The 23,970-nt window shown below is 34.5% G+C and overlaps 2 protein-coding genes across 3 annotated transcripts; one reads left to right on the top strand and one right to left on the bottom strand.

Annotated features, from left to right (window-relative positions):
• The first annotated feature begins 559 nt into the window (after positions 1-559).
• On the top strand, positions 560-2,191 carry LOC141698271 (ethylene-responsive transcription factor CRF1-like). Its single transcript, XM_074502946.1, has one exon. It carries the CDS (start codon positions 955-957, stop codon positions 1,894-1,896), a length of 942 nt encoding a protein of 313 aa, XP_074359047.1. The 5' UTR covers positions 560-954; the 3' UTR covers positions 1,897-2,191.
• Positions 2,192-16,862: 14,671 nt separating this feature from the next.
• LOC141697581 (uncharacterized) lies at positions 16,863-22,633 on the bottom strand. 2 transcript variants are annotated; one of them, XM_074502021.1, is made up of 5 exons: positions 21,711-22,633; positions 20,345-20,455; positions 18,391-18,515; positions 17,922-18,310; positions 16,863-17,309 (listed from the first exon to the last, which is right to left on the bottom strand). In XM_074502021.1, the coding sequence occupies exons 1-5, from the start codon at positions 22,516-22,518 to the stop codon at positions 17,099-17,101; spliced, it is 1,644 nt and encodes a 547-aa protein (XP_074358122.1). In that variant the 5' UTR covers positions 22,519-22,633; the 3' UTR covers positions 16,863-17,098. The 2 variants fall into 2 exon arrangements, with proteins under 2 accessions (XP_074358122.1, XP_074358123.1); XM_074502022.1 differs by having other exon boundaries at positions 20,345-20,452.
• Positions 22,634-23,970: the final 1,337 nt, after the last annotated feature.

The raw sequence follows: 23,970 nt of genomic DNA, 5'->3' as shown, positions 1-23,970 counted from the left end.
ATAAAATTTGGACAATTTTTAAAAATACGGATTTATGTATCTTCGGCATACACCCTCTCGCTCATTCTTCAGTTATTTTTCAGAAAACTAAATATTATAAAATAAATTTTTTATACTTAACTGTGTTTAAAAAAATTCTCAGGGGATGAAGAATTTTTGTATTTTTCATTCTTTTTTTTCATCGTACGTATTCGACATGTAATTAAATTTGGTTCAACAATTTTTGTTACCGTCAAATTTTATAATTAAATTAAATTGAAGTATCAAATTAACTGAATTACTCCTAATTCATCTAATTATTTAAATCTAAACCTCATTTTTTCTAAATACTCGGGTAAAAATGCAACTAAAAATTGAATTTTGTGTCTCGAATTAAAAGCCTTTACCGTACTTAACACAAAAACATTTCGAACAAAAGTTAATAAACAAAAATGCAAAATAAAAAAAAACAAAAGTTAGGCAGATAACTGTATTAATAAAAGAAAATGAAAAATAGAAAAAAACAACTAAAGGTAGTTTAAGAATCCTATAAAAGCGTATGAAGCAGCCTTAACTCTCCAATTCCACATTGTTCTCCTCTTCACTCTCAATCACTTTCTCCCAGATTTTTCCACACTACTTTTCCCTCCCTCCTTCCTCACACACAACACACACTCTCTCCCACATCTCTCTCTCTCTCTCTCTCTCTCTCTCTCTCTCTCTCTCTCTCTCTCTCTCTCTCTCTCTCTCTCTCTCTCTCTCTCTCCCTCCCAAATCTCTCTCTTTCTCTCTCTCCCTCCTTCCTCCCACTCAAAACACACTCTCTCCCACTCTCTCCCAAATCTCTCCCTCTCTCTCTCCGTCCTTCCTCACACTCTAAACACACTCTCTCCCACTCTCTCCCAAATCTCTCTCATCTCTCTCTCTCTCTCTCACATGTAAAAAACCTCATTTCTTACCAAACTAAAAAACACCATGCTTACTTACACTGAACACAAAACACACACCACTCTCTTCACACACCAAACAAAACTCACCGGTCCTAAAACTGTACGCATCTCCGTCACTGACGCCGACGCTACAGACTCCTCCGGCGACGAAAACGACGCCGTTCTCCTCAAGCCCCGAAAAATTCGCAAGTTCGTTAACGAGATCACCATAGAATCTTGCTCCACCCAAACTAATGCTAGCCCTGTTAATGAAGAAGTGAAGCTTAAAAACTCTCGCCGGAAAAAAGTCGCCGGAAAATCAAAACCGGCGAGATGTGTGATGAGCTCTGGGAAGAAGTATAGAGGAGTGAGACAAAGGCCGTGGGGAAAATGGGCGGCTGAGATTAGAGATCCAATGAAACGTGTACGGCTGTGGTTAGGCACGTACGATACTGCTGAAGAAGCTGCTATGGTTTATGACCACGCGGCTATTAAGTTACGTGGACCTAACGCGCTCACTAACTTCACCACTCCCGAGGTGAAAAAGAGTGCTGTGAATGTGTCAGTTTCGGATTATAATGACGAGTCGGCCGAGTCACACAGTAATATCCGGTCTCCTATGTCTGTTTTGAGGTATAATGATGATTCGGCCGAGTCGACTCGGTTCACTCGGGACGAGTTAACTCGTGTGGGAAAGGTTGGCGTGAATGAGCAAGTGATTGACTCGGGCTCGGCCCCACTTGTGAAAAAAGAGGTGAATGATGATAATTTCATGTTCGGGTCGGATCCTATGTTGGATGATCCGTTTTGCGACACGGTTTCGGATTTTTTCGGCCCGGCGGGTTTCAGCATGTTTGGGTTCGAGGAGGAGAAGAATGGGTTGTTTTTCGGGTCGAGTTGTGATTACGGGTTGAAAAGTTGGCCCACGGAGGATTACTTTCAGGACTTTGGTGACGTGTTCGGGTCGGATCCATTAGTGTCATTATGAAGGAGGAGGGTATTTTTGTAATAAGAGGAGTTGTTATCAGCCTTTGTATGCTGGCAGTTTTGTTTTGGCGGGAGAGAGCTATCTAGTATATTAAATTATTATTATTAATATTATTATTATAATATAGTAGTAGTAACGGCAAATTATTTAATTAAATGTAAATGTCACTCTCTCATGATATAATAGTATAAGATGAGAGACGAGTATTAAGTTTATGCTTTGGCTTCATGATTTGTGTACGATGTCGTTGAAATTATGTGTTATCTATAAATATTATTCAAGCTACGTTTATTGGTTTTTAATCTTCTTATGTACTTAATTTGATCTAAGTTTAACGTTGTTGCTTATATCGAATGATTAGTTGTTTGTAACAAAACCATTTGTTTCGATGTAATTTAACGACGGAACTTCCTTGAAAGTTCGAACTTAATATAGGGGATACTGAATTAACGACATACGTAACGATGAGACGGAACTTTCTTGGAAGTTCGAACTTAATATAGGGGATACAAAATTAACGACGTATGTAACGAGAGTGTCTTCGAAATTAAATTTTGTTTGAAAACAAATCGACGTGGATGCTGAATTTAACTTCCTACGAAATACAACAAACCACATGGTTACTGAATTTAGTGACATGATTTTACTGAATTGTACTAGAGAATTCATATAATATATGTAGCATTCAAAATTTGAAAATTCGGCAAGAATTCCCAGATATGAACAAAAAGTGCATCGGTTTTTTTTATAGTACCGTAAAATTTGTATACAATCTTTTTTTGATCTCGAACATAGTTTAATATTAAGCATTTATCGTTCAGTCGTCGGAAATTTTTTTGCTGACTGTTTGATCGTAAAATTTGTATATAATTTTTCTTCGATCTCGGACATACTTTCAAATGTGACATATTTGAGCATTTATCGTTTGGTTGGAAATTTTTTTGCTAACTGTTTGGTCGTAAAATTTGTATACAATCTTTCTTTAATCCCAGACATATTTTCAATTGTGACATTAAGCATCTATCGTTTGGTCGGGAATTTTTTTGCTGACTGTTTGGTCGTAAAATTTGTGTACAATCTTTCTTCGATCTCGGATATACTTTCGAGTGTGACGTATCGAGCATCCATCGTTGGGTAGGATTGGTGGAAATATTTGGGAAAACAGAGGATATATTTGTCCACAAAAAAAACATGTAACATAACTAGAAGCAAAGAAAAGTGTGATCAACAAGTGAGAGGGAGAGAGATTATTTTGTCTGAAGAAATACTACTGATTTCACAGCAGACCATGCTTTCAAAATTTAAAACACTAATTTTGTTATGGGCAAATCTTCTTCCCCAGGTTATGAAAGCCTTTCCCCACCCTCGTGGTTTACTGGGCTTCTGTCTGTGACATTTCCAGTGTATTACTATAACCATATAACACTTCATTTTAGCTTTCAAAAGTCAACCAAAACAGTTGGAATCTTCACACTCTAGTCTGTATAGAAGGAATTCTAGTACAATTTTGATTTTGTCACTGGTATACGGCAATGATTTGTGCGTAACACCTACTCCGTTGATGCGGAAATGTTGTGCACGGGATACGTTCATATAATGTTTGACATTGCTCACTTAATGTGAAGATATTGTGCGTGAATACGTTCATACTTTCTATAATGTTGACCAATTCGTATCTTAATTATCCTAATTTTTTTATTTATTATAGACTTATACTTCATCCGCTTCAATTTATCTGTCCGGTTTGAATTTTGATGGTCAAATTAACTCAGGTTTGACCATAAATAAAAACTCATTTTTTCATTATTTTGATAAACAGAAAAATCCATATTAAAGTAGATTAAACATACTTTTTAATGATATAATTTTTATAAATATCTTCGATAATGATACGTTCATAGTTCCTAAAATGTTGACGAATTCGCACCTTAATATTACTAAAGATTTTATTTATTTATTTATTGTAAACCGTTTTGTTCAACTTTTGATGGTCAAATTAACTCAAGTTTGACTCTAAATAAAAACTCATTCTTTCATTATTTTGATAAACTAATATTACAGTAGATTAAACATATTTTTTAATGTTTTACTCTCTCCGTCCCTCCAAATTGTTATCGTTTTTTGGAGAGTGTCCGGCACGCATTTTAAGATGAATATAAAGTATAGTTCTAAATTTATTTAAAAAAAATTCTTAATCTGAATAAAAGTAGAATGTTTAAACTTTTATTCAGAAATTTTTTTTAAAAAAAAATATTAAAGAACTATACTTTTTATTCATCTTAAAATGCGTGTCGGACACTCTCCCAGAAACGATAACAATTGGGAGGGACGGAGGGAGTAATTTTTATAGATATTTTTGATAATGTACAATGCGAAATTTTCAGTTAAAATTAGGTTAATTTGACCGTAAAAAGTCAAATAGGACAGATAAATCGAGACGGATGAAATATAAGCTAAGATCATTAGGTATTTGAAAGTGGGATTAGTTACAAGCTTTTTAGCAAGCACATTCAAATCCATGTACTTAACTGTAAATACTGAAGTACAGTAGCTTGTTCAAGTTGTTAAAACCTGTAACATAATAACATTGTGAGGACAAAATGAAGCAAAACAATGAGAAAACTGAAAAGGTGCACTTGGTGAACTGGGCCAAAGCAAACCAAATGACAGAAGGATATGTGTCCTTTGGGCACTATGCAAGTGCACTGGCAGAGATGAGGTTGAGAAAGAAGATGAAAGCTGGTTGGAGAAGTAAAATGGATTAAAAATCAAGGGCCCAAATTACAAGAAATATTATGACCATTTTACCTGTCTTGTATCATCAAATTTTATTACCAGTGGTCCCAGTTGATGAGCTGGGAATTCACAGGGGTGACACAGATTTGGACACAGCACTCTGGGGAAGAGGGGGCACTTGCATTGCACCTCCCTCAGCTTCAGAAATTTTCTTACATATACTACTACTATTATTGTATATGGCTGTTACATTACATGTACCTCAGACTATATATACACACACAGATATTTATTACGACCGAACTAAGTCGGGACTGACAACATTCGGTTACTGGCCAAGGCGGGCCATTCTAAATGGCTTGACATCGAAACGATTTATTTATCTTTAATATTGAAAAAATTAAGAAAATTAGTGATTTTTCATGAAAAATGTTAAATCCAGAGCAGAGTTTTTATTTTCAGAGCAAAATGAAGTTAAAAGACCAAAATGTCCTCACATAGAGTGTTGGTTCAAGGGTGAATGAATTATGTGCTTATTGGGGCAGTTTTGTTTATTTATTTATCTTTAATCTTGAAAAAATTAAGAAAATTAGTGATTTTTTAGGAAAAATGTTAAATCCAGAGTGGAATTTTTATTTCGAGAACAAAATGAAGTTAAAAGACTAAACTATCTTCGCATAAAGTGCTGGTTCAAGGGTCAATTATGTGCTTATCGGGGCAGTTTTATTTTTTCACTTTCTATTTGCTCCGGAAACTAAAAATCAGCTCTGAATTTAACGTTTTCCTTTTTTATTAACCTTTGTTATAATTTTTTTTATAATTGTTGAATCTCGATTAATTTGCGGTCCTGGTTCCGTCACGGCAGACGAGTATGTAGACCCATGCATATCACATAACTGATACAACAGCCAAAATATTTATTTACATTTGTCACATACTCTCATGGCTCCAGAAAAAGTTATTTTAATATATATATTTTTCTGTTTTTGCTGAAACACAGTTTGAATATAAAAAGAATCAGCAGAGTTGTAACTGTCCTGTAGATGCTGTGGCCTAGGAAAAAGGATACGGTGATGGATATATGAGGAAGAAAATAGATTCGAAACAAGGCTACAACTAGGATCTTGGTTTCTTGTCAACCCAATTTCTTACAAGATGACCCCAGCTGTTTCATTTTCCCAGGATTTTCAGATTTTTTCAAATTTATATTGTTATTTCCAAAAATACTTTCCTATAAGATAAGGTCTGCGTGCATTTTATACTCCCGGATGGCGGGATTTTTGTCCCTGTATTCGATATGAAATTGTTGTGTTTACAATAACAAAATATTTCGAAAGAACATAAACACTTTATTACGACGATTGAAAAAATAAGTGATGGTAAAATCTGAGTATTTAGATAGGACGGGATTTTGGAGATGTAACATCTCAGTCTCAGATCGAGAAAATTTGTGAATTTTGTTCAGTTTATTAGACAAAGTACTACTAATATGTGCATTAATTAATCATGATATTTTCAGAGTCTGTGGTGTACTTGTCGTAACCCCAGTTGGATGCACTCGGGAGTAGGTTTTGGCTCATTTCGGACTTGGTATCGGGACTTGACCCATTTTCAAAATAGGCTCGGGATTTGAATCCGGTTGTCAGAGTACCTGAAAAACGTCAAACATGACATAGCACAACCAAATTTTGATTTTTTATCAAGATTTTGAATTCATGGAGGAAGAAATCTTTAAAGCAAACATGCCAAAATTTACCACAAGCAGACCAAATGTACAATTTTTCCCATCAAACAAGTGAGCATGTTTTGGTGCAAGACCCATTTGTCAGAATCTAAAAATAGGCAATGCAGAGGAGAAGTCACAGGATAAGAGATAATGTTGATTTCTATTCATAGCATAACTGTAACAATTTATCAAGTGCATATAATTGAACTCAATTGGTACATACACCTGGTCCATATAATTGAAGGTCTATTTAGTACGGGGCTTAGAACGGCGTTTGTCATATAACTGCAACTCTCTTATTGTCTAGTATCATGATTTGCTATGTTGAGCTATGCTGAGGATAAATTCATAATGAGGTGTCTGGTTCACGGTTAGTGGGAACGTTTAAAGGAAATCAGCATCTTAGTCGATCTCCAACGGTTGTGATCCAAAAATTTAAATTTGGATCAACAACTAATCTAAATACTGATCCAAATTTTTGACCAATTCCAACAGTATGATCCAAATATTTGATCCAAATTACTTTTTACATATAATAATATATAAATATCATATTAAGCAATTTTATCTTAAATTTATCTTTTAATCATTATAATAATTTGTAGGGATGACAATTTATACCAGACCGATAGATACCCGATTCGTACCGATCCGATCGGGATTTACCGAACCCGAATTTCGGATTTGATTTTTAAACCCGAATCATTTTCGGGTCGGGTTTGGGTTTAAGGCATACCGTTCCGAACCCGACCCGAAAACCCGAAACCCATTCAGTTCCGTTCCGACCCGAACCCGATCCGAAACCCGTATTAATATATAAATAATATTTTATATTTTATAAGTAGCAATAAAATATATAATATAATATATTACTAATATTAGTACTAAAAAAATGTACTTTTTACAAACTATTGCATTAAAGTCGTTGAAATATATTATATATTTTTAGCAAGCATGTTCAATACAGGTATACTAAAGGTCAAGATTCTTGCATTATTTCACTAACAATTTTATTAACACAGGTATGATCCATTGTCATCTCTGAACCCTCTAATTCAACCCCAAAAATTTCAATATCGTCATATTTATGAACATTTTGCTCAAATCAGATGCTAGTAATTTTCACCAAAGTTTGTGCAAATTAAGGTGCAATTTGATAATGATCTACAAAAAAATCGGGTTCGGGTTTGGTTTTTGCTAAACCCGTTTCGACCAACCCGATTGATATCCCTAATAATTTGGATAAGTACTGTTCACTGATCCAAATTTGGATCACTGTTGGAATATAATTTGGGATAATCTGCCCCAAATTTTGATTTTTGGATCATTCTTGGATTTACCATCAGTCCGCTGAAAGTTCGGATCAGCACTTTAGTTGTGTGAAATCAGAACTCCATTCTCTCACGATGGAAAAATCAAACCCTCTGTAACCCGGGAAAATCGCCTTATTCTGTGAGCCCGAGAAACATAACAATACAACAAAACAGTTGAGAGAAAAGGAGAAAATGTAATTGCTTGGATCATGAATTCATGATTAGTCCTTCATTATTTCTATTTCCTATTCAAGTCTAGTTAATAGTCAATGACTCGTTCTCCTAATTCGTAATTAGAGGACATTATGTCCTTAAGATTGGTTATAGTAAGCTACTGACTCTACTTAACCGCACTAGGTGACACAGTTTAAGGGTAGAGAGGGTAACAAAATGGTGACAAGACCTTTATACTATAGAAGCTAATTGGCTTTGACTACACTAATTTTAAACATGTCTTAACTACATAATGGATAAGAGTGTTTTTAGTAAGATAATTAACGACACCAATCTGTTCTAATGTCAATCGGCTACAGAAAAAAGAAAAATTCACATGGAAGTGAACTTCCCAACGGAGAACGACATGTCAGTGGCAAGCGATTGTTGCAGCATATCATACCGCAAAAAGTTTCTGCCGTATGTGTACAGTTAGGTTTTTGGTGCGAATATACGAGAACTGGAGGTTCATCTTTATACATACCACGGAGGGTTATATTATGCTGATAACAATCGGTTGTCAGTGACCAACCCCCTACATTAATTAACCACTAATGTATAGTTAACTTAGAGTTTCAGGAGTCTGATTAATTATATTACATAAAGGTTAAGGTTTCACGATTACGATCAATGTTGTTTAGTCGAACAAATATTACAAACACATTTTCGATAGACGTCTTTTGACACTCTTATTGAAGATGCTCTTGGTTAAATTCACAAAAATTTAACCAATATATGTTTTACATTAATAGGGGACAGTCAGGGGCAAACGATTGTTGCATCAAATCATACCGCAACATTGTTCACTCGAACAAACATTACAAACACATTTTCGATAGACGTCTTTGGGCACTCTTATTGAAGATGCTCTTAGTTATCCCTCAACTATGCATACCAGAGAAGATGGGGAAAGGGTAATGGTGCTGTTAAACTGGTCCCCCTGGAGGTTTGCTGCAGGTATGCATGATGATGCACATCCTAATCTACCAAATTCTCATCTTCATTTGACAAAGCCTTATGTAAATAAACAAGTGCCAATACTGTAACAGTACACTGCACAACAGTCACAGGCTACAAGGTGAAGGGGGGGCTTGAGCAATTGACAAAAGTAGCTTCCAGTAATGGCTTGTTTATTAAAGCTAAGGGGGCTAAAAAGCTGGGAGTGGCATGCAGTTGCAAGTGGAAGATTGAGATGGTTTGGGACCCTTCTTCTCTTCTTTAGGGTCAGTGAGCTACTGATGGTATTGCCCCATTCACAACTACTTCTTGCCTCTTGGCCCTACTAATCCCCTTGTATTCTTAGTTTTATACTCACTGTGTTACCGTTACATGCTTAGTTTTTCAATTTTTCAAAATATCAGGAGCTTATATGCCCGGAAATGCTATTTTCAGAGCTGATTTTTAATTTCCGGAGCAAACAAAGCATCAAAGACAAAACTGCGCCCGTGCATACACAGTAATAGCAAAGGAAAAAATAACAATTTGAAAGATAATTTCATCTTTTCATGCTTTTTCAGCTCTGGAAATAAAAAGTTTGCTCTGAAAATAACATTTTCCTATATGCCGTGCTGTTTTTGATTTTAGTGTTACCTCGAATGTTAGCGGACACATTTTAAATGACTAATTCTCTCAGATTTTTTGAAAACGTTGAAATAAAGTGACGGTCTGCTTACACACATCTCGACTAATCGTAAAAAGGGTTATTACAAAATCCCATCATAATGACCCACTACTTAAATCCGTGAATTTACCGGAAATCGAACGAGGGATCCTGAGGTGGTACTGAACTCTACTGTCTTAAAAACTTATTACATTCTACATTTTAAACTCCATAGCTTATATGCAGAGCAATAAATCTAATATCTTAATACTATGATCTACATTTGTTACAAACAAAAAGAACAAAAAAAAAACAACCAAATAAAAAAGCAAAAGGCAAGAAAATTAGATAATGCTACACTACTTGTACAAGCTTTTTAATCATATTTCTCCATGCCTTTCACGTTTTTAGAACCCCAATACAACTTTCTTTAAAGTCAGTTCGAAAACTTGTATTTTATTTAAAATTTGATCTATGAGAAATTCAAATTGTTTCATTTAAAATTTATTATTTTAAATGAAATGCCCGTTACCAAACAAGCAGTGTTCTAAAAAGCGCAAATCGGTTTTAAGCAGAGAGAACCTTCTAGCGCTTAAGCGGTTAAGCGGACGCTTAAGCGGAATTTTAAGCGGGTTTATAAGCGGATAAATAATATTTATTTAAAATTATATATATATATATATAATAATATGTGTAATACTAAAATAATGAAAATAAATAAAGTATCAAGAATATAAACATAATTTTTTCTTAAAAACTTATATATTTTTATTTTTTAATCAAGGTCATAGTTTTATTAAAATAAATATTAATATATAAATTAAAAATTTGGCAAGTCAAAATCGGTTTGACCGCTTAATGACCGTTTAATCCGTTTAATAACCGCTTAATCCGTTTATAAGTCCGCTTAATCTTTAAAAACGCTTAATTATCCGATTAGCATAAAATCGAAGCGCTTAATGGTCCGATTCCGTTTAAACGGCCGCTTAATGCGTTTTTTAGAACACTGCAAACAAGCCATAAAACAATTTCAACTTAACTTAAATATAGTAGCTAGCTTTGAAATGCACATTTTCAGTCATTGAAAAAATCCATGTTTTTATTTATTTTCCCCCACAATTTCCATGTCATAGACTGCCCTTTTGTCCATCCCTCAAAAACATGGGAATAAATCATTAAAAATCAACAAATTATTGTATGATGGCCAAGCTTACTATAATGTTTTTGGGGGACACACAAGTATATGAATATGTAGTATGTATGGGTTGTATATATTTAATTATTTAGAGTGTAATTATGCATTTTCCTTGTATGCCATATTTGAGGCAATACTTATGTTTCCCCTTCTCTCAACCCATCATAGTCCTGTCTTCTAATTGGTGCTTTGGGTCCACGTGTCACTACGGGTAATTTGTATAACGGAGGGGGAATGGGGTAATTGGTGCTTGTCTTGCTATTACATTACATGCACATATTAATCCATACAAACATACTTATCTTGACAAATTGTATACTCTACCAGACACACATTCGGTATATCTCACTCGAATAAATAATGGACATAAAAAGTTATTGAATATAGCTGGAGCATATAGTTGTGATAGCATATTATGCATATAACATTTTGATATGCATACATGAATCTCATCAAATGTTCAGGGAAAATTTGGTACGCTATATTGCTAACGATCATTGCATATGATTATTTTATTGCCCAACCATACTCGTTAATATAAGTAAATATTATTTTCAGAACATTTTTTTTTTCAAAGCAATAAAACGTGATATTACCAAATTACCCTTACCTTAATTTTTTTAGGAGTTGTTTTTTGTGAATGCAGGGTGACAGTTTGGTATTTTCGCCCAATCTTTATTTTGGAAATAAAAAAACTTACTCTTGAAATAAAATTTCCGTTAATATAAACATGATAGGAACATGTTAACTTAGTTTGACTATTTTACAATTCTGATCTCATCGGGCAGAGGTTCCGACTTGTTTATTTACTCGAGCCGGCTCGTGAAATTAAACGAGCCGAGTTCTGTTAATCTACAGTGTTTATGATGATAAGTTTTTCCAGCAACAGAATGAAGAAAACAGATTGAAAGCATCCGAGATCATAGCATTGCATATCATACTTTCCAGGAATGAAGTTTAGGTTTGTTAGGGTTTATGTAAATCATGTTTTCACTGAATATATATATCTTTTCATCTTATCTCAAACAAACTCTATCTTAAAAACCAAGTTTGAATCATTCAAGACTTATCTTTTACTTGGTTTATCTATTTCAAACAAATCAACAGATTACTCTTTCGAAGACTTATTCAAATTGTTTTCAAACAAATCGTTTTTCAACATTATCTTATCCGGTTGTTTGAATAACAAATCTGTTAGAACTTGTTTATAAACACAACTCATGTTTTTAGATTTGCAACTAATGCTTTCACGTCAATATCTCTTCATCTGAAAACACTTTCTTGTTCATTATTCTCGAGATACAAATCCAGTTGAACAAGATATAGTTTGAGTTATAATCAATTTATTTATTTTTGTACTTGTGTAATTTTATCAATTTTGTGCCGGATTGTGGCAAGGTTTGATTTCAAAGTATAGCAAAGTAGCTAGAAGGCTAAGGAATAGCAGTGGGTTAGATAGTAAGGTAGTTTGGGAAAAGATTTCTTTCAGGTGTTATATTTGTAATCAAGGAAAGACTGTAAGTTCTTTATTAAAATTGATATAATACATTCTCTATGCAAGTTGACATAGGGACTTGGATGTAGGCCTTAGACTAGGATTAAGGGTTGAACCAAGTGAAACTCCTGGTGTTTTTACTTTATTCAGTTTTCAGCATACTGCGTTTATTTTACAGTTATTTTCATTCTGCAGTCAAAAGAGACTGTCACATACCATGTCTCATTTGTAAAGGGACTGTCCTATTTGCATAAGAGACTGTCTCATTTACTTCGACAGTTAGAATATTATACATATTTATCGAGCCTTTGAATTTTAATTTTTCAATCTTATCAGAAAACAATGTTTTCTCCTCGGTTCAAGGAAGCCCGGTGTGTTTCAAGACGGACTTACTGGCAAAGCTTTCGGGAGTTTCCGATCAAGGTCCCTGTCCAGTCACGACTCACCAAGCTTTTGAATGGATTTCAGGCCTTCATTACGAGGAACTACCTAAGGCAATACTCGGTGATATTTTTGTCTCGGTTTCTGTTAACCCTTGGTAAATGACTTGACTCCCGTCTCTTTGTTGTTATTTATATTGTTTCATTCTAATGTCCTTCCCCGCAAAAGTGGTCGCGATAGAGTAACTTTTCAGGACTCTATTCTTTTATCTATTTTTGTCAAGAAATTTCCTTGTGATTTGGCTTCTTTAATTATCTCAAACATGAGTCATTGTGCTAAACACGAATCTATGCACTTACCTTATCCCGGTCTTTTAACTCGTGTTTTTAAGTATTTTCAAGTGTTGACCCCCACTGTTGTTTCTGATAAGATTTCGATTTTATTCGATTTATCTGTTTTGACATTGAACGGTATCTTAGTTTCTGAGTCTAATGAGTTAATGTTTGATGAAACTCAAAAGAATTTTGGTGGTCTTCCTAAGTCACCGAATTATGCGTCAGACCCTTTTGATCAGAACACAAATGTTTTGTTAAATTATCTCTTAGCCAAACTCAATGAAAACTCTGCAGATTTAGCATCCATGAACCAGCATTTCGCGTCCATACAGTCTCTAGCTTCTTTGACTAGTCAGGTGAGTATGATGCGAGCATCATACGAACTGTTTAACAAATATGTGTGTCAGTCGCTTGATGGTATTAATGTCAAGCTTTCCGTTCTATATGTTCATGACAAGAGAGTTGCTAAGACTATTGACCTTGAGTTCGGTTCGTTACAAGAAGGTATGGTTTCAACGGCAAAAGCCTGGGAGAAGGAGTTTGTGAAACTGTTTTTCCAACTTGGTTCATAAACAAAGTTTTTGTCGCAACAATTATCAATTATGCAGGATAGAGCCAAGATGTATTGGCATAAGAAGAAAGATTGGATTGGTGATTGCACCCTTGAAGAGATTACAGCGCCTCTCCCACTTCCAGCAGTTCCGCCTCCTCCGTTTTTGGCATGACAAGGGAGGAATATAAGTCGAAGATTTTCGAATGGATGAAGGATAGAGATGGCAAAGCTCCTGATCACAATGACTTTGAGAAGCTGTTTACTGAATATGGGAAAGCTCCTATGTATTCTCAGGCCAAAGACAAGCCCACTGGTTCAGGCAAAGGCAAGGGCAAGACTCAAGTGGATCTCTCGTCTTCTGATGATTCTGAATGAAGACCCCTTTTATGATGAAGGGGAAGAAAGGCGTTGTTTTAGTTTGTGATTGTTTCATTTGGCTTTAAGACTTTGTTTATGCTGTTAATGTTTGAACTTCGATTTTTGGATATGTTTTATGTGTTTAACTGATATATTCTGGTTTGGTTTATGTAATGTGTTTGGATAGCAACTTGACATCGTGGTTTATGGATAGGTTGTTATGCTAAGTGATTATGAGTTATATGTTAATTGATTATGTGTTTGAGACTGTTTCATTCATGCATATTTATTTACTGTCTCATTCATACCTTAATTGTCTCATTCAAATATTTGATACTCATTGATTATAAACTGCAATATGTTCTGTTGTCTTTAATTCTGTTTTACAGGCCTTAAGTATTTTTGATAGCGGGAGCATTTATGTTCTCTTTGTCATCACCATAAAAGGGGGAGAATGTTAATCTACAGTGTTTATGATGATAAGTTTTTTCAGCAACAGGATGAAGAAAACAGATTGAAAGCATCCGAGATCATAGCATTGCATATCAGACTTTCCAGGAATGAAGTTTAGGTTTGTTAGGGTGTATGTAAATCATGTTTTGACTGGATATATATCTTTTCATCTTATCTCAAACAAATCCTATCTTATAAATCAAGTTTGAATCATTCAAGACTTATCTTTTACTTGGTTTTATCTATTTCAAACAAACCAACAGATTACTCTTTCAAAGACTTATTTAAATTATTTTCAAACAAATCATTTTTCAACATTATTTTATCCGGTTGTTTGAATAACAAATCTGTTAGAACTTATTTATAAATACAAATCTGATTTGCAACTAATGCTTTCACGTCAATCTCTCTTCATCTGAAAACACTTTCTTGTTCATTATTCTCGAGATACAAATCCATTTGAACAAGATATAGTTTGAGTTGTAATCAATTTGTTTATTTTTGTGCTCGTGTATTCATATCAACTTTGTGCCGGGTTATGACAAGACTTGATTTCAAAGTATAGCAAAGTAGTTAGAAGGCTAAGGAATAGAAGTGGGTTAGATAACAACGTAGTTTGGGAAATGATTTCTTTTTTGGTGCTATATTTGTAATCAAGGAAAGACCGTGAGTTCTTTATTAGAACTGATATGATATATTATCTATGTTAGTTGGCATAGGGACTTGGATGTAGACCATAGACTAGGATTAAGGGCCGAACCAAGTGAAACTCCTCGTATTTTTACTTTATTCAGTTTTCAGCATACTGCATTTATTTTACTGTTATTTTTATTCTGCAGTCAAAAGAGATTGTCCCATTTGCATAAGAGATTGTCCCATTTGCTTCGATAGTTACAATATTATACATATCTATCGAGCCTAGGCCTTTGAATTTCAACTTCGAGTAGTGTTTTAGGCTTGATTAAGTGTAAAATTAAAACGAGACAGCTCGCCCGACTCGTTAAAACCGGCTGCCGTCTCGACTCGACTCATGAAATTAAACGAGTGGAGTTCGAGGAGAGGTTTAGGCTCGTTTAGTTAAACAAGCCGACTTGGCTCGACTCAAATAATCTTAACTCAAATTATACTCGGCTCGAAACTCGACTCCCTCTCTACAAAATGTTAGCTCATGCATTTTACGATCAATCAAATGATTGGGTCACCGTGTACACTTGCACACACTTAAAGGGAGCCGGTCAAACAGCATCTAGTAAAACTGTAGTATCTCACTATATAAATTTATCAGGTCTACTGAGTTAATAATAAAAATGGTTAATGAATGAATTAAAGGGAGCATGTCACACTCACCTGCAGACAGGAAAGTGATGGGGGGCAGAATGTATGAAGATTTTGCTTTGCATTTCAAATCTAACAGACCAGACTTGTCTATTCTCCCCCCTGTTGAGTTAGATTTGCATTTAACTACCCACCAGTTACAACTTACAATACACCAGACTATAAATTATTATCATGCAGGTTACATGAGATTTATTTATTATCCCCCCTCAGTCCCCACTTGTTTTTTCTCGGATTTTTCCTGTACAAATATCGACTCGTTTCTTCACACACTTGTTCAAATATCACACTTTTCTTGTCTTACATCCTTCACAAGAGTAGCCGAACTACAACATGTATATCTGGTGGTCCTTGTTAAATTGAACTTCAATACTTAATTTTTTTTTCTAAATATGTATATCCAGGCTGACAAACTAACCTAGGCTAAAGTTTCGGTTAAACTGAATTTTTCTTTAAAAAAAAATACTCGCTCAGTCCCTTCCAATTGTTTATATTTATGGGGAAGTGTCCGACACGCATTTTAAGGTGCATAAAAAGTATAGTTATGTAACTTATTTTTACGATTTTTTTTTCTTAATAAAAATTGAATGTTTCAATTTTTATTCAAAAAAATAAAATTGTAAAAAAAAATTACAGAACTATACTTTTTATGCACCTTAAAATGCGTGTCGGACACTCTCTAAAAAATGTAAACAATTGAAAGGAACGGAGGGAGTATATTGGTTAGAATTAATTAGAAAAATGTGTTTAAAAATTCTGGTTTCGCCACTACTTTAGGAAGCGAAATAATTCTTATCCGACAAAAAAACAAAGAATATGATGTAATTCTCCGTTCAAACACTAAATGCATTACATTAATATAAACTTCAAGGCACTAGAAATATCTGAATTTTTTATATCGATATATAAATAAAATTTTCGGGTTTAACCGTAATCGTAACATATTAAAATGAACATTTACTTCTTAAAAATTAAAATATCAAACTTATAATGATAGTAAAAGAGGCTGGTAGCTTCATAATCTGAGTAAACAGGCGAGCCCTCAATTTGTAGAAACGAATTTTTCTTTTAACTGAACTTATTTAAAAAACATAAATGAGGGCCTCTTTTCTATTACTTGCGAAATATTTCGGTAAAAATTTTCAAAAACGGCCCAAAAGCTTGATAAAGCTGTCTGCCTAGTCTATAGTCTCTACACTTTCCTTTGGGCCTGTAGCTTTATCGGGAATCAAAGAATCATATTTCAGATCAGCTTCTTAATTATGATAATAATATATCCAGAAGCTGCCAAGACTTGTTATATAACCTGATGATCCCAAAATATATTATATTATACGCTAATACAAGTCTGGCTATTAATACCGGTTTTCTACTATATTGGAGAATTGGAGCCTAGAGTTAGACCTGCTAAATTTTTTACTTGGCCGGAATTAAAGATTACTAGTTGGATGGTGATATTTAACCAACTCAACATAATTCCTTCTCAGGGAGCTCTTAAGAGACTATATTTTTATTTTTTAGGATAATTCTTAACTAGATACTCCTTGAAAAAGGGGTCTTCCTCCTTTTGGTATATCTGAAATAGCTGCCTGTAGTGATTCCTCGCTAGTTTCCGGCACTCGTCGATGCCTTTCTTGTCATATTGCTGCAACTCTTTGACAGACTTCCGTAGCTTGCCTTGTGGATCCCCATCAACGAGGAACTTGGCCAACTGATTTCCGCTGAGAATAAAATACCAGAATATCATGATACCATATAGAAAGGTCAGAAAATGAAAAGAAACAACTGGGGAACTAATAAAAGCTCTACCAGAAATAACACAAACTGCCTCTCTGTTCTAATGTGTTTAGGAAAGGTTTGCATACACCCTTAGACGTTACACTACCAGCAGGATATAATGAATTATTCGATATGTTTGGTTTGGGTTAGTCTGTAATTTAAATTAACAAAAGTAGCTCTAATGAATTTTGCAATCACAAGGTCCATATATGAAAGAAAGTCCGAGGCCTTGAAGCAATATTTCCCCTAAAGCCCTACCCCTGTTGCCCATAATCTAAGTCATAATTTTCAGATTTTACTTCATCTATTTGCGGAATATCTCTTTGGAATTCCCAACATTGGCTCAATGTTTAAAAAAGAAAATTGTGCAAGATTCAAATTGCTAATTGCTAATTGTCATGTAATGGAACACAAACATTGGCCTAGGGTAAATGACTCAATGCGACTTCACAAGCAAAAATTAAGATAATAACTAGCAAAAAATGAAGATGATGGATTAATAAAAATTATAAAGGGTGAATATATTAAAAAAGCACAAGGTTCGTTGGTCATACCTGGTAGCATCAGTGGAACTGAATCCTCGATATTGTGGAGAACGAGGAATCTTATCACATTTTTCCACCCTATGAAGAGCACAAACAGCATTCAAGCAGAGCTCATCATCCTTGTTAAAGGCAGTAAGCATCTCAAGGTCATAATTGAAAGTGTTGTTTTTCACCGTCTTAGGAAGTAAATCCTCAATGTCCTTGCTACTGATACTACCGTCACTTGAATCAGACTTCTCTGCTGCCTTGTTTGAAAAGGGTGATTCCGTTTTGTGCTTCTTATTTGTAATACTGTCATCAACACCATTGTTCTGGGCGCAGACTAATGGACGTTTCCCTTTAGCAACTGATTGAGGGGCAGGGTCCTTCTCGTAACTTCTTCCAAAATCTTTATTAATCTGAAGATTGCAAAACATGAATACAAATTCCTGCAAATTACTTGATGTTATAAACTACTGTAAAACTTTGTCAGATTTACCTTTGAAGCAAAAGGGGTTTCAATTATAGGCTTTTCATCATCACTATCATCAATCTCAATTACCACCTGATTTTCTGTAGGCATTCTAATTCCAGCGGCCAAGCCCGTGATAGAGGAATTTGGACCTGTTAGAAAATAATCACAGAACTTAAATGCAGAGTTTTACTTTGCAAATTAATATCAACATTTTTTCATAGGCCATCTAACCACAAGCAACTATATACAGACCCACCAGAATACATGATAAAATACCTGAAAGTATACAATGTAAACTAAATCAGAGTTAATAGGGGGTAAGTCTTGAAGTTGACACCTTTTTTCAGATTTTGCAAGTAAAGATGCCATTTTCAGGAAAAGAATAAAAAAAAAATATGACTAAACAATAAACTATTACAAAAAAGGATAACAAAAGCAACAGCTGATCAACACAGGGAAGCGTACTTTCTGTTAGGAAACAGGAGGAAAACAATGATAAGCTTTCAGTCTTAAAATTTTGTGATCCTTAGTTAATTGCAGAAGTTCAAAACTGTATGATATATGCACATCTTAATACTGAATTGATTTGTCATAAAAACAGATTATTCCCCTTCCTTCACACACTTGAAAGAACAAATCTACAACAAGATATATCGAAGTTAAACAAAGAAACAGAATGTCACTCATTACTTGTATTTCAAAGATGTAATTTTTAAGGTCTGGTTATCACGGCGCCAAGTCGAGCCTCGACGCCTGAGTACCTACATAGAGACTAATCGACAAGTCGCCCGACTAGTCATAAAAAGTCGACAAAGTGTTCATTATACATATAATTACTAGATTTAATATATAATATAACTGAACACATCAGTCTTATAATTTAAATTAAAAGCAATACTGCAATAGAATAATAAGTTTAAATAAGCATAGGTAGCCCATAAAAACATTAATATTTCATATATCAAACATATTCAAGCAAATAAAAACATAAATACGATGAATATCAAGCCAAGTCATCTATTTTAATATAATTATTTTCTTGTGTACTGTCATTTGGTTCATGGTACACCACAAAAATGGTTATGAAGTCCCCAAGTCGGGCTTCGAGACTCTTTGGCGACCGTCACAGCAACTAGTCGACGACAGTCGGGCTTCGAGACTCTCAGCGCCCGAGTACCTTCTTGTCGACTAGTCGTCTTCATGATAACAATGGATTTTAGAGGTGGTACCATTGAAGGTGGATGAGGTATACATTGAATGTTCTTGGCAATATTAAACATTGGATCTCCCCTATCATGGTTACTTTCTTCATGATTTTCCACTATGGGAAAAAAAATATCCAACTTTAACCGAATCATTTTCATTTTTCCCGTTTTTCCACTATGGGAAAAACAAAGATCCAGCTTTTACCGAATAATTTTCATTTTTTCCTTGATTATTTCACAATTAAGGATATTTACTTGATCTTTTTCCCCATATTATACATGTAAAGTTTTGACCATGTGCAAACAATAATCCTTTTCCTAGTCTTTTATTTATTTTTATATAGATATAAATCACCAACTGATGCCCAAGACCAGAGGCAGTCACAAATTAGCTGCCAGAATGATGACAAAAAAGCAATTTGAGTCAATACTGCTGCTTGCGAAAGCTAAGGCTTAAGATTATGTGGCAGTAATCAAAACCGCAAGAAGCTATAAGTGATACAAGAATTAGCAATTTAACTCTGATATTATATACAGGCCATTTATTCTCTACTCTTAAGTAACTTACAAGTTACAAGGCATAAAAGATTTGTGTGTTCTTCATATTACTATTATCAGCTAAAAACTCGAGTGCACACAGTTACTGTAGTCCATGTACAATTTCATTTTTTTTATAAAAAAAAAATCAAGATAACAAAGTATCGTCATTGCAGTAAAAGAAAACAAAGTTATTACAGTTACATATATTTCAGTACAAAGTCAGTTTGTTATACCTGCAGCTGCAGGACAGTTGGTGTTGACCATTGGTGATTCCACAGTAGAACCAGCACAAGGTGATGCATGAGCATTCTCATCAACCAACTCCAGATTACCATTGCTAACTGCTAAAAAGGGTCAAAAGTACCTTTAATAATCATCCAATTTTTTTTGACAAATAAGATATATGAACCAAAAGCACCACAAAATTACTATATTAAAAGTTGAGAGAGGGTAAGAAAAGCAACTTCCAAACACGAGAAAGGGGAGGGGTCTTAGGCTATTTATTAATTATTTTTTATTATGATTTCATATGACAATATGGTGCTCCCTCTCTTTAAAAAGAAATTTCAGTTGTGCATGATGAATGGACAACTATATAGTAATACCAACTTGATTAGTGAAGCAATCATCTAGGCCGTTGCAAACTCATAGACAAGTCTTATGCAGATATTTTAAACTAAGCTTCTGATGAACTTTGATTTTCATCTACCCCAGCACTAACTATTTGATGACTCTTACTAAAAGTACCCCTGATCCAGATGATCACAAGTACGACAAATAATTGGATCGGTGTAATTGCATAACCCTACCACACAGTTTCAGAACAAAATCTTCAAAAAAGACAGCTGCAACACTACTGGAATAGAAGGTTTAGGCATTTTTAATTCGCAATCCTTTGTATATAGAGGGCCGGACGGGAGGAGGCTAAGATTGATAGAGTATAGAGACCTGCCAAGATGCCCGATGTACCGCTGCCGCAGCAATTTAAAGAGAGGCTATTCCTCAAAGATAAATAAGATTAAGATTACATAAAAGTTCTAAATAATTATATAATGTCAGTTCTTTCTACATGAATGGTAGACTAACAAAGATGATTTTGTTAGTAGACTTTGACCATAGTATGATGACTGCCTTATGACCACTACATTTATACACACATATAGCTCACACATTGCAACATAATCCATGTAGAACGCGTTAACAAAAAACAAATACTACTCCCAAAAATTGAACAAATACAATACCCCAAATTCCCGTCTTAACCTCACATAACTATTTGTTATTCAGCTAAATCTTTTAAACACAAAACACTAAACAAACTGAATATTAATCCATGTCATAGGACAAACACAGAAGCCCTAAAAGAGTAGTCGAGTACTCAAAAAAATATAAAACGCCAACAAATAGAGGAAACTACGATAAAGATTAAAACAACCCACATTCCGATCACAAAATAACTTTGAATCAGATTAAACATAAAGGAACACACTTAACTAACTAGAACCAGATTAAACATAAAGGAACACAATCAACTCGCTAACAGCATTACATGGAAATATAAAAACACTGATGAACACTCCAAAGAACATCACTCACAACCTGATCTCGGAAGAATTGCAGGAGGATTCCGGATCAACGGAGCCTTCTCCACAACCTTTAACAACACAGGATCATTCCTCAACATCTCCGAAATAAATTTCTCCAACTTCACCACTCTCGGCTCACACTGCTTATAATTCCTCTCCCAAAACCTGCTCGTCTCCTCGGCTTTCCTCCTCACCTCAATCATCCCTACCATCTCTCCCTTCAACCTAACCACCTCCTCCTTCCCCTTCCCTCTCTCCCTCTCCAACTCCTCCTTCACCTTCTCAATCTCGACACGAAATCTCTCCCTCTCCGCCTCCTTCTCCTTCTCCAACTCCGCTATTCGCTTCTCGAATCTCTCCACCGCAACATCCTCCTTCTCTCTCGACATCTTCAAATCTAACCTAACTCTCTCCAACTCATACTTCGTCGAAATCTGATCATCTCTATACACCTCACACTCCGCTTTACACTTTTTCAATTCCTTCTCAATCCGCTCCTTCTCGACATCGAAACTCTCGCGATTCGTCTCGATAGATTTATTCTTTTCAGTTAGGGTTTTTAACTGATTTTTAAGCTCAATGTTGTTCAAATTGAGCTTATCTTCTCGATTCTTCAAATCGGTAATGTTTTGCTTCATCTTATCTTCGCGGCTTTGTAGAATAGCGGCGACTTGTTCGGAGTCTTGTAGCTGAAAGCACGATCGGAGCTTAAGGATGAGTTCTAGAATAGTTGCGTTAGGGTTAAATGTGGTGGTCGGAGTTGAGATCGGCGTCGCCGGAGAAACAATCTCCGGCTTCCGATCGATGTCTTGAGGTCTCATTTTCAGTGAGTGAGTTAGAGAGCGAGTGTTGAGTGTTGAGTGTTGAGCGAGTTAGAGAGCGAGTTACACAGTTAGGTGAAGTTGAAAGAGGGCAGTCTCTGGACCAGGGTTTAAGGCTCTATCATTTTTATTTAATACTCCCTCCGTTTTGTTTTGTTTTATTTATCGCTTTTCCGCACATTTCAATGTTTTGATCGGTTGGTTAGAATTACAAACAGTTTCTTTTTAAATAAAAATAAATAATTTCTATTTTAATTTATAAAAAAAATTAAAATTATATGATCAAAGCATATTTAAATGTTTGCAATAATCAAAGTGACAAATAAAAAATAACATAAATTTATCAAAAAAATAATTAAAACATTTAAAGTGTAGCGAACTTGTTGAGTAGGTGGATGGAGGCATTAATATTGTGCCTGTACCAATTCAAGAGTTAAATAGAGTGATTTTTTGCATTATATTGTGCCTGTCCGAATTCAAGACTTAAATGTAGTGTATTTTTGAAAATTTAGATCAACTAAAATAATTAGTTAGTAGCATTTTCATAATAGTGGCTGTATTTTAAAATGCAAATCGGTAACTAAAAATTTTATCGACTTTAAAAGGATTTTTCTAATATATGTCAAAAACACACAATAAATATCAAATTATATGAGTTTGAAACATTTTTATTAGTCTTCTGATTATAAATATATGATGGACCTTCCAAGCATACACAACAATTTTATCAATAAAAATGTTTCAAATTTAGAGAAATTAGCGTTTATTGTGTGTGCGCCTTTAGGCTCGGCACGGCTCCGGTCAAAGATTCATGTTCGCAAAACAAGACCCATCGGCCGGCCTGGCCTTCCTAAAATTTTTGAATGATAAAAAAAGAATCCTTTTAAATGCAAATAAAAAAAATTGGTGGGGCGGATGTAGCCAAGTGGATCAAGGCAGTGGATATGCGCACACCATGGAAAAAATTGATTTTGTTTTGAACTTTTAAAATTGATATCTAAAAATTACATGATTTTTCTTGTTTTATACGGAGGTTTATAAAAAAACAAAATTTAAATGTCGTGCTCAAGCTAATTAAAAATTAAATTTTAATTTCTTTATAATTATATTTAAATATTTGAATACAAAATTAAATTTATGTTATATACATTGATGTCCCACATTTAAGTTCAAATACAAATTATACAAATCACGTTTGAAGTTTGTTTGTCTATGCAACAATTACAGTTACTACTACATAGAGTTCATCAGTCAGTGCGTTTTGCAAAATCTGAGATAAGAAAAGTTTTTGTGAATACTAAATACAATTACAGGTGAAAATTTGAATGAGAGTTTCTTAGAATGCCATTTAAGCAACCCGGGATTAAAAAATACGAGAAATGCTAGAATTTCATAAACAGTTTTTAAAATGATTCTCGAATGATGAGTTATCAGCGTGTTACCGAATGTTTA

Source organism: Apium graveolens, chromosome 11 (assembly GCF_009905375.1).
Source record: "Apium graveolens cultivar Ventura chromosome 11, ASM990537v1, whole genome shotgun sequence".
In the NCBI taxonomy this organism is placed as follows: Eukaryota; Viridiplantae; Streptophyta; class Magnoliopsida; order Apiales; family Apiaceae; genus Apium; species Apium graveolens.
Note: the sequence above shows the minus strand (reverse complement) of the source record. Positions and strands in the feature narration are given on the sequence as shown.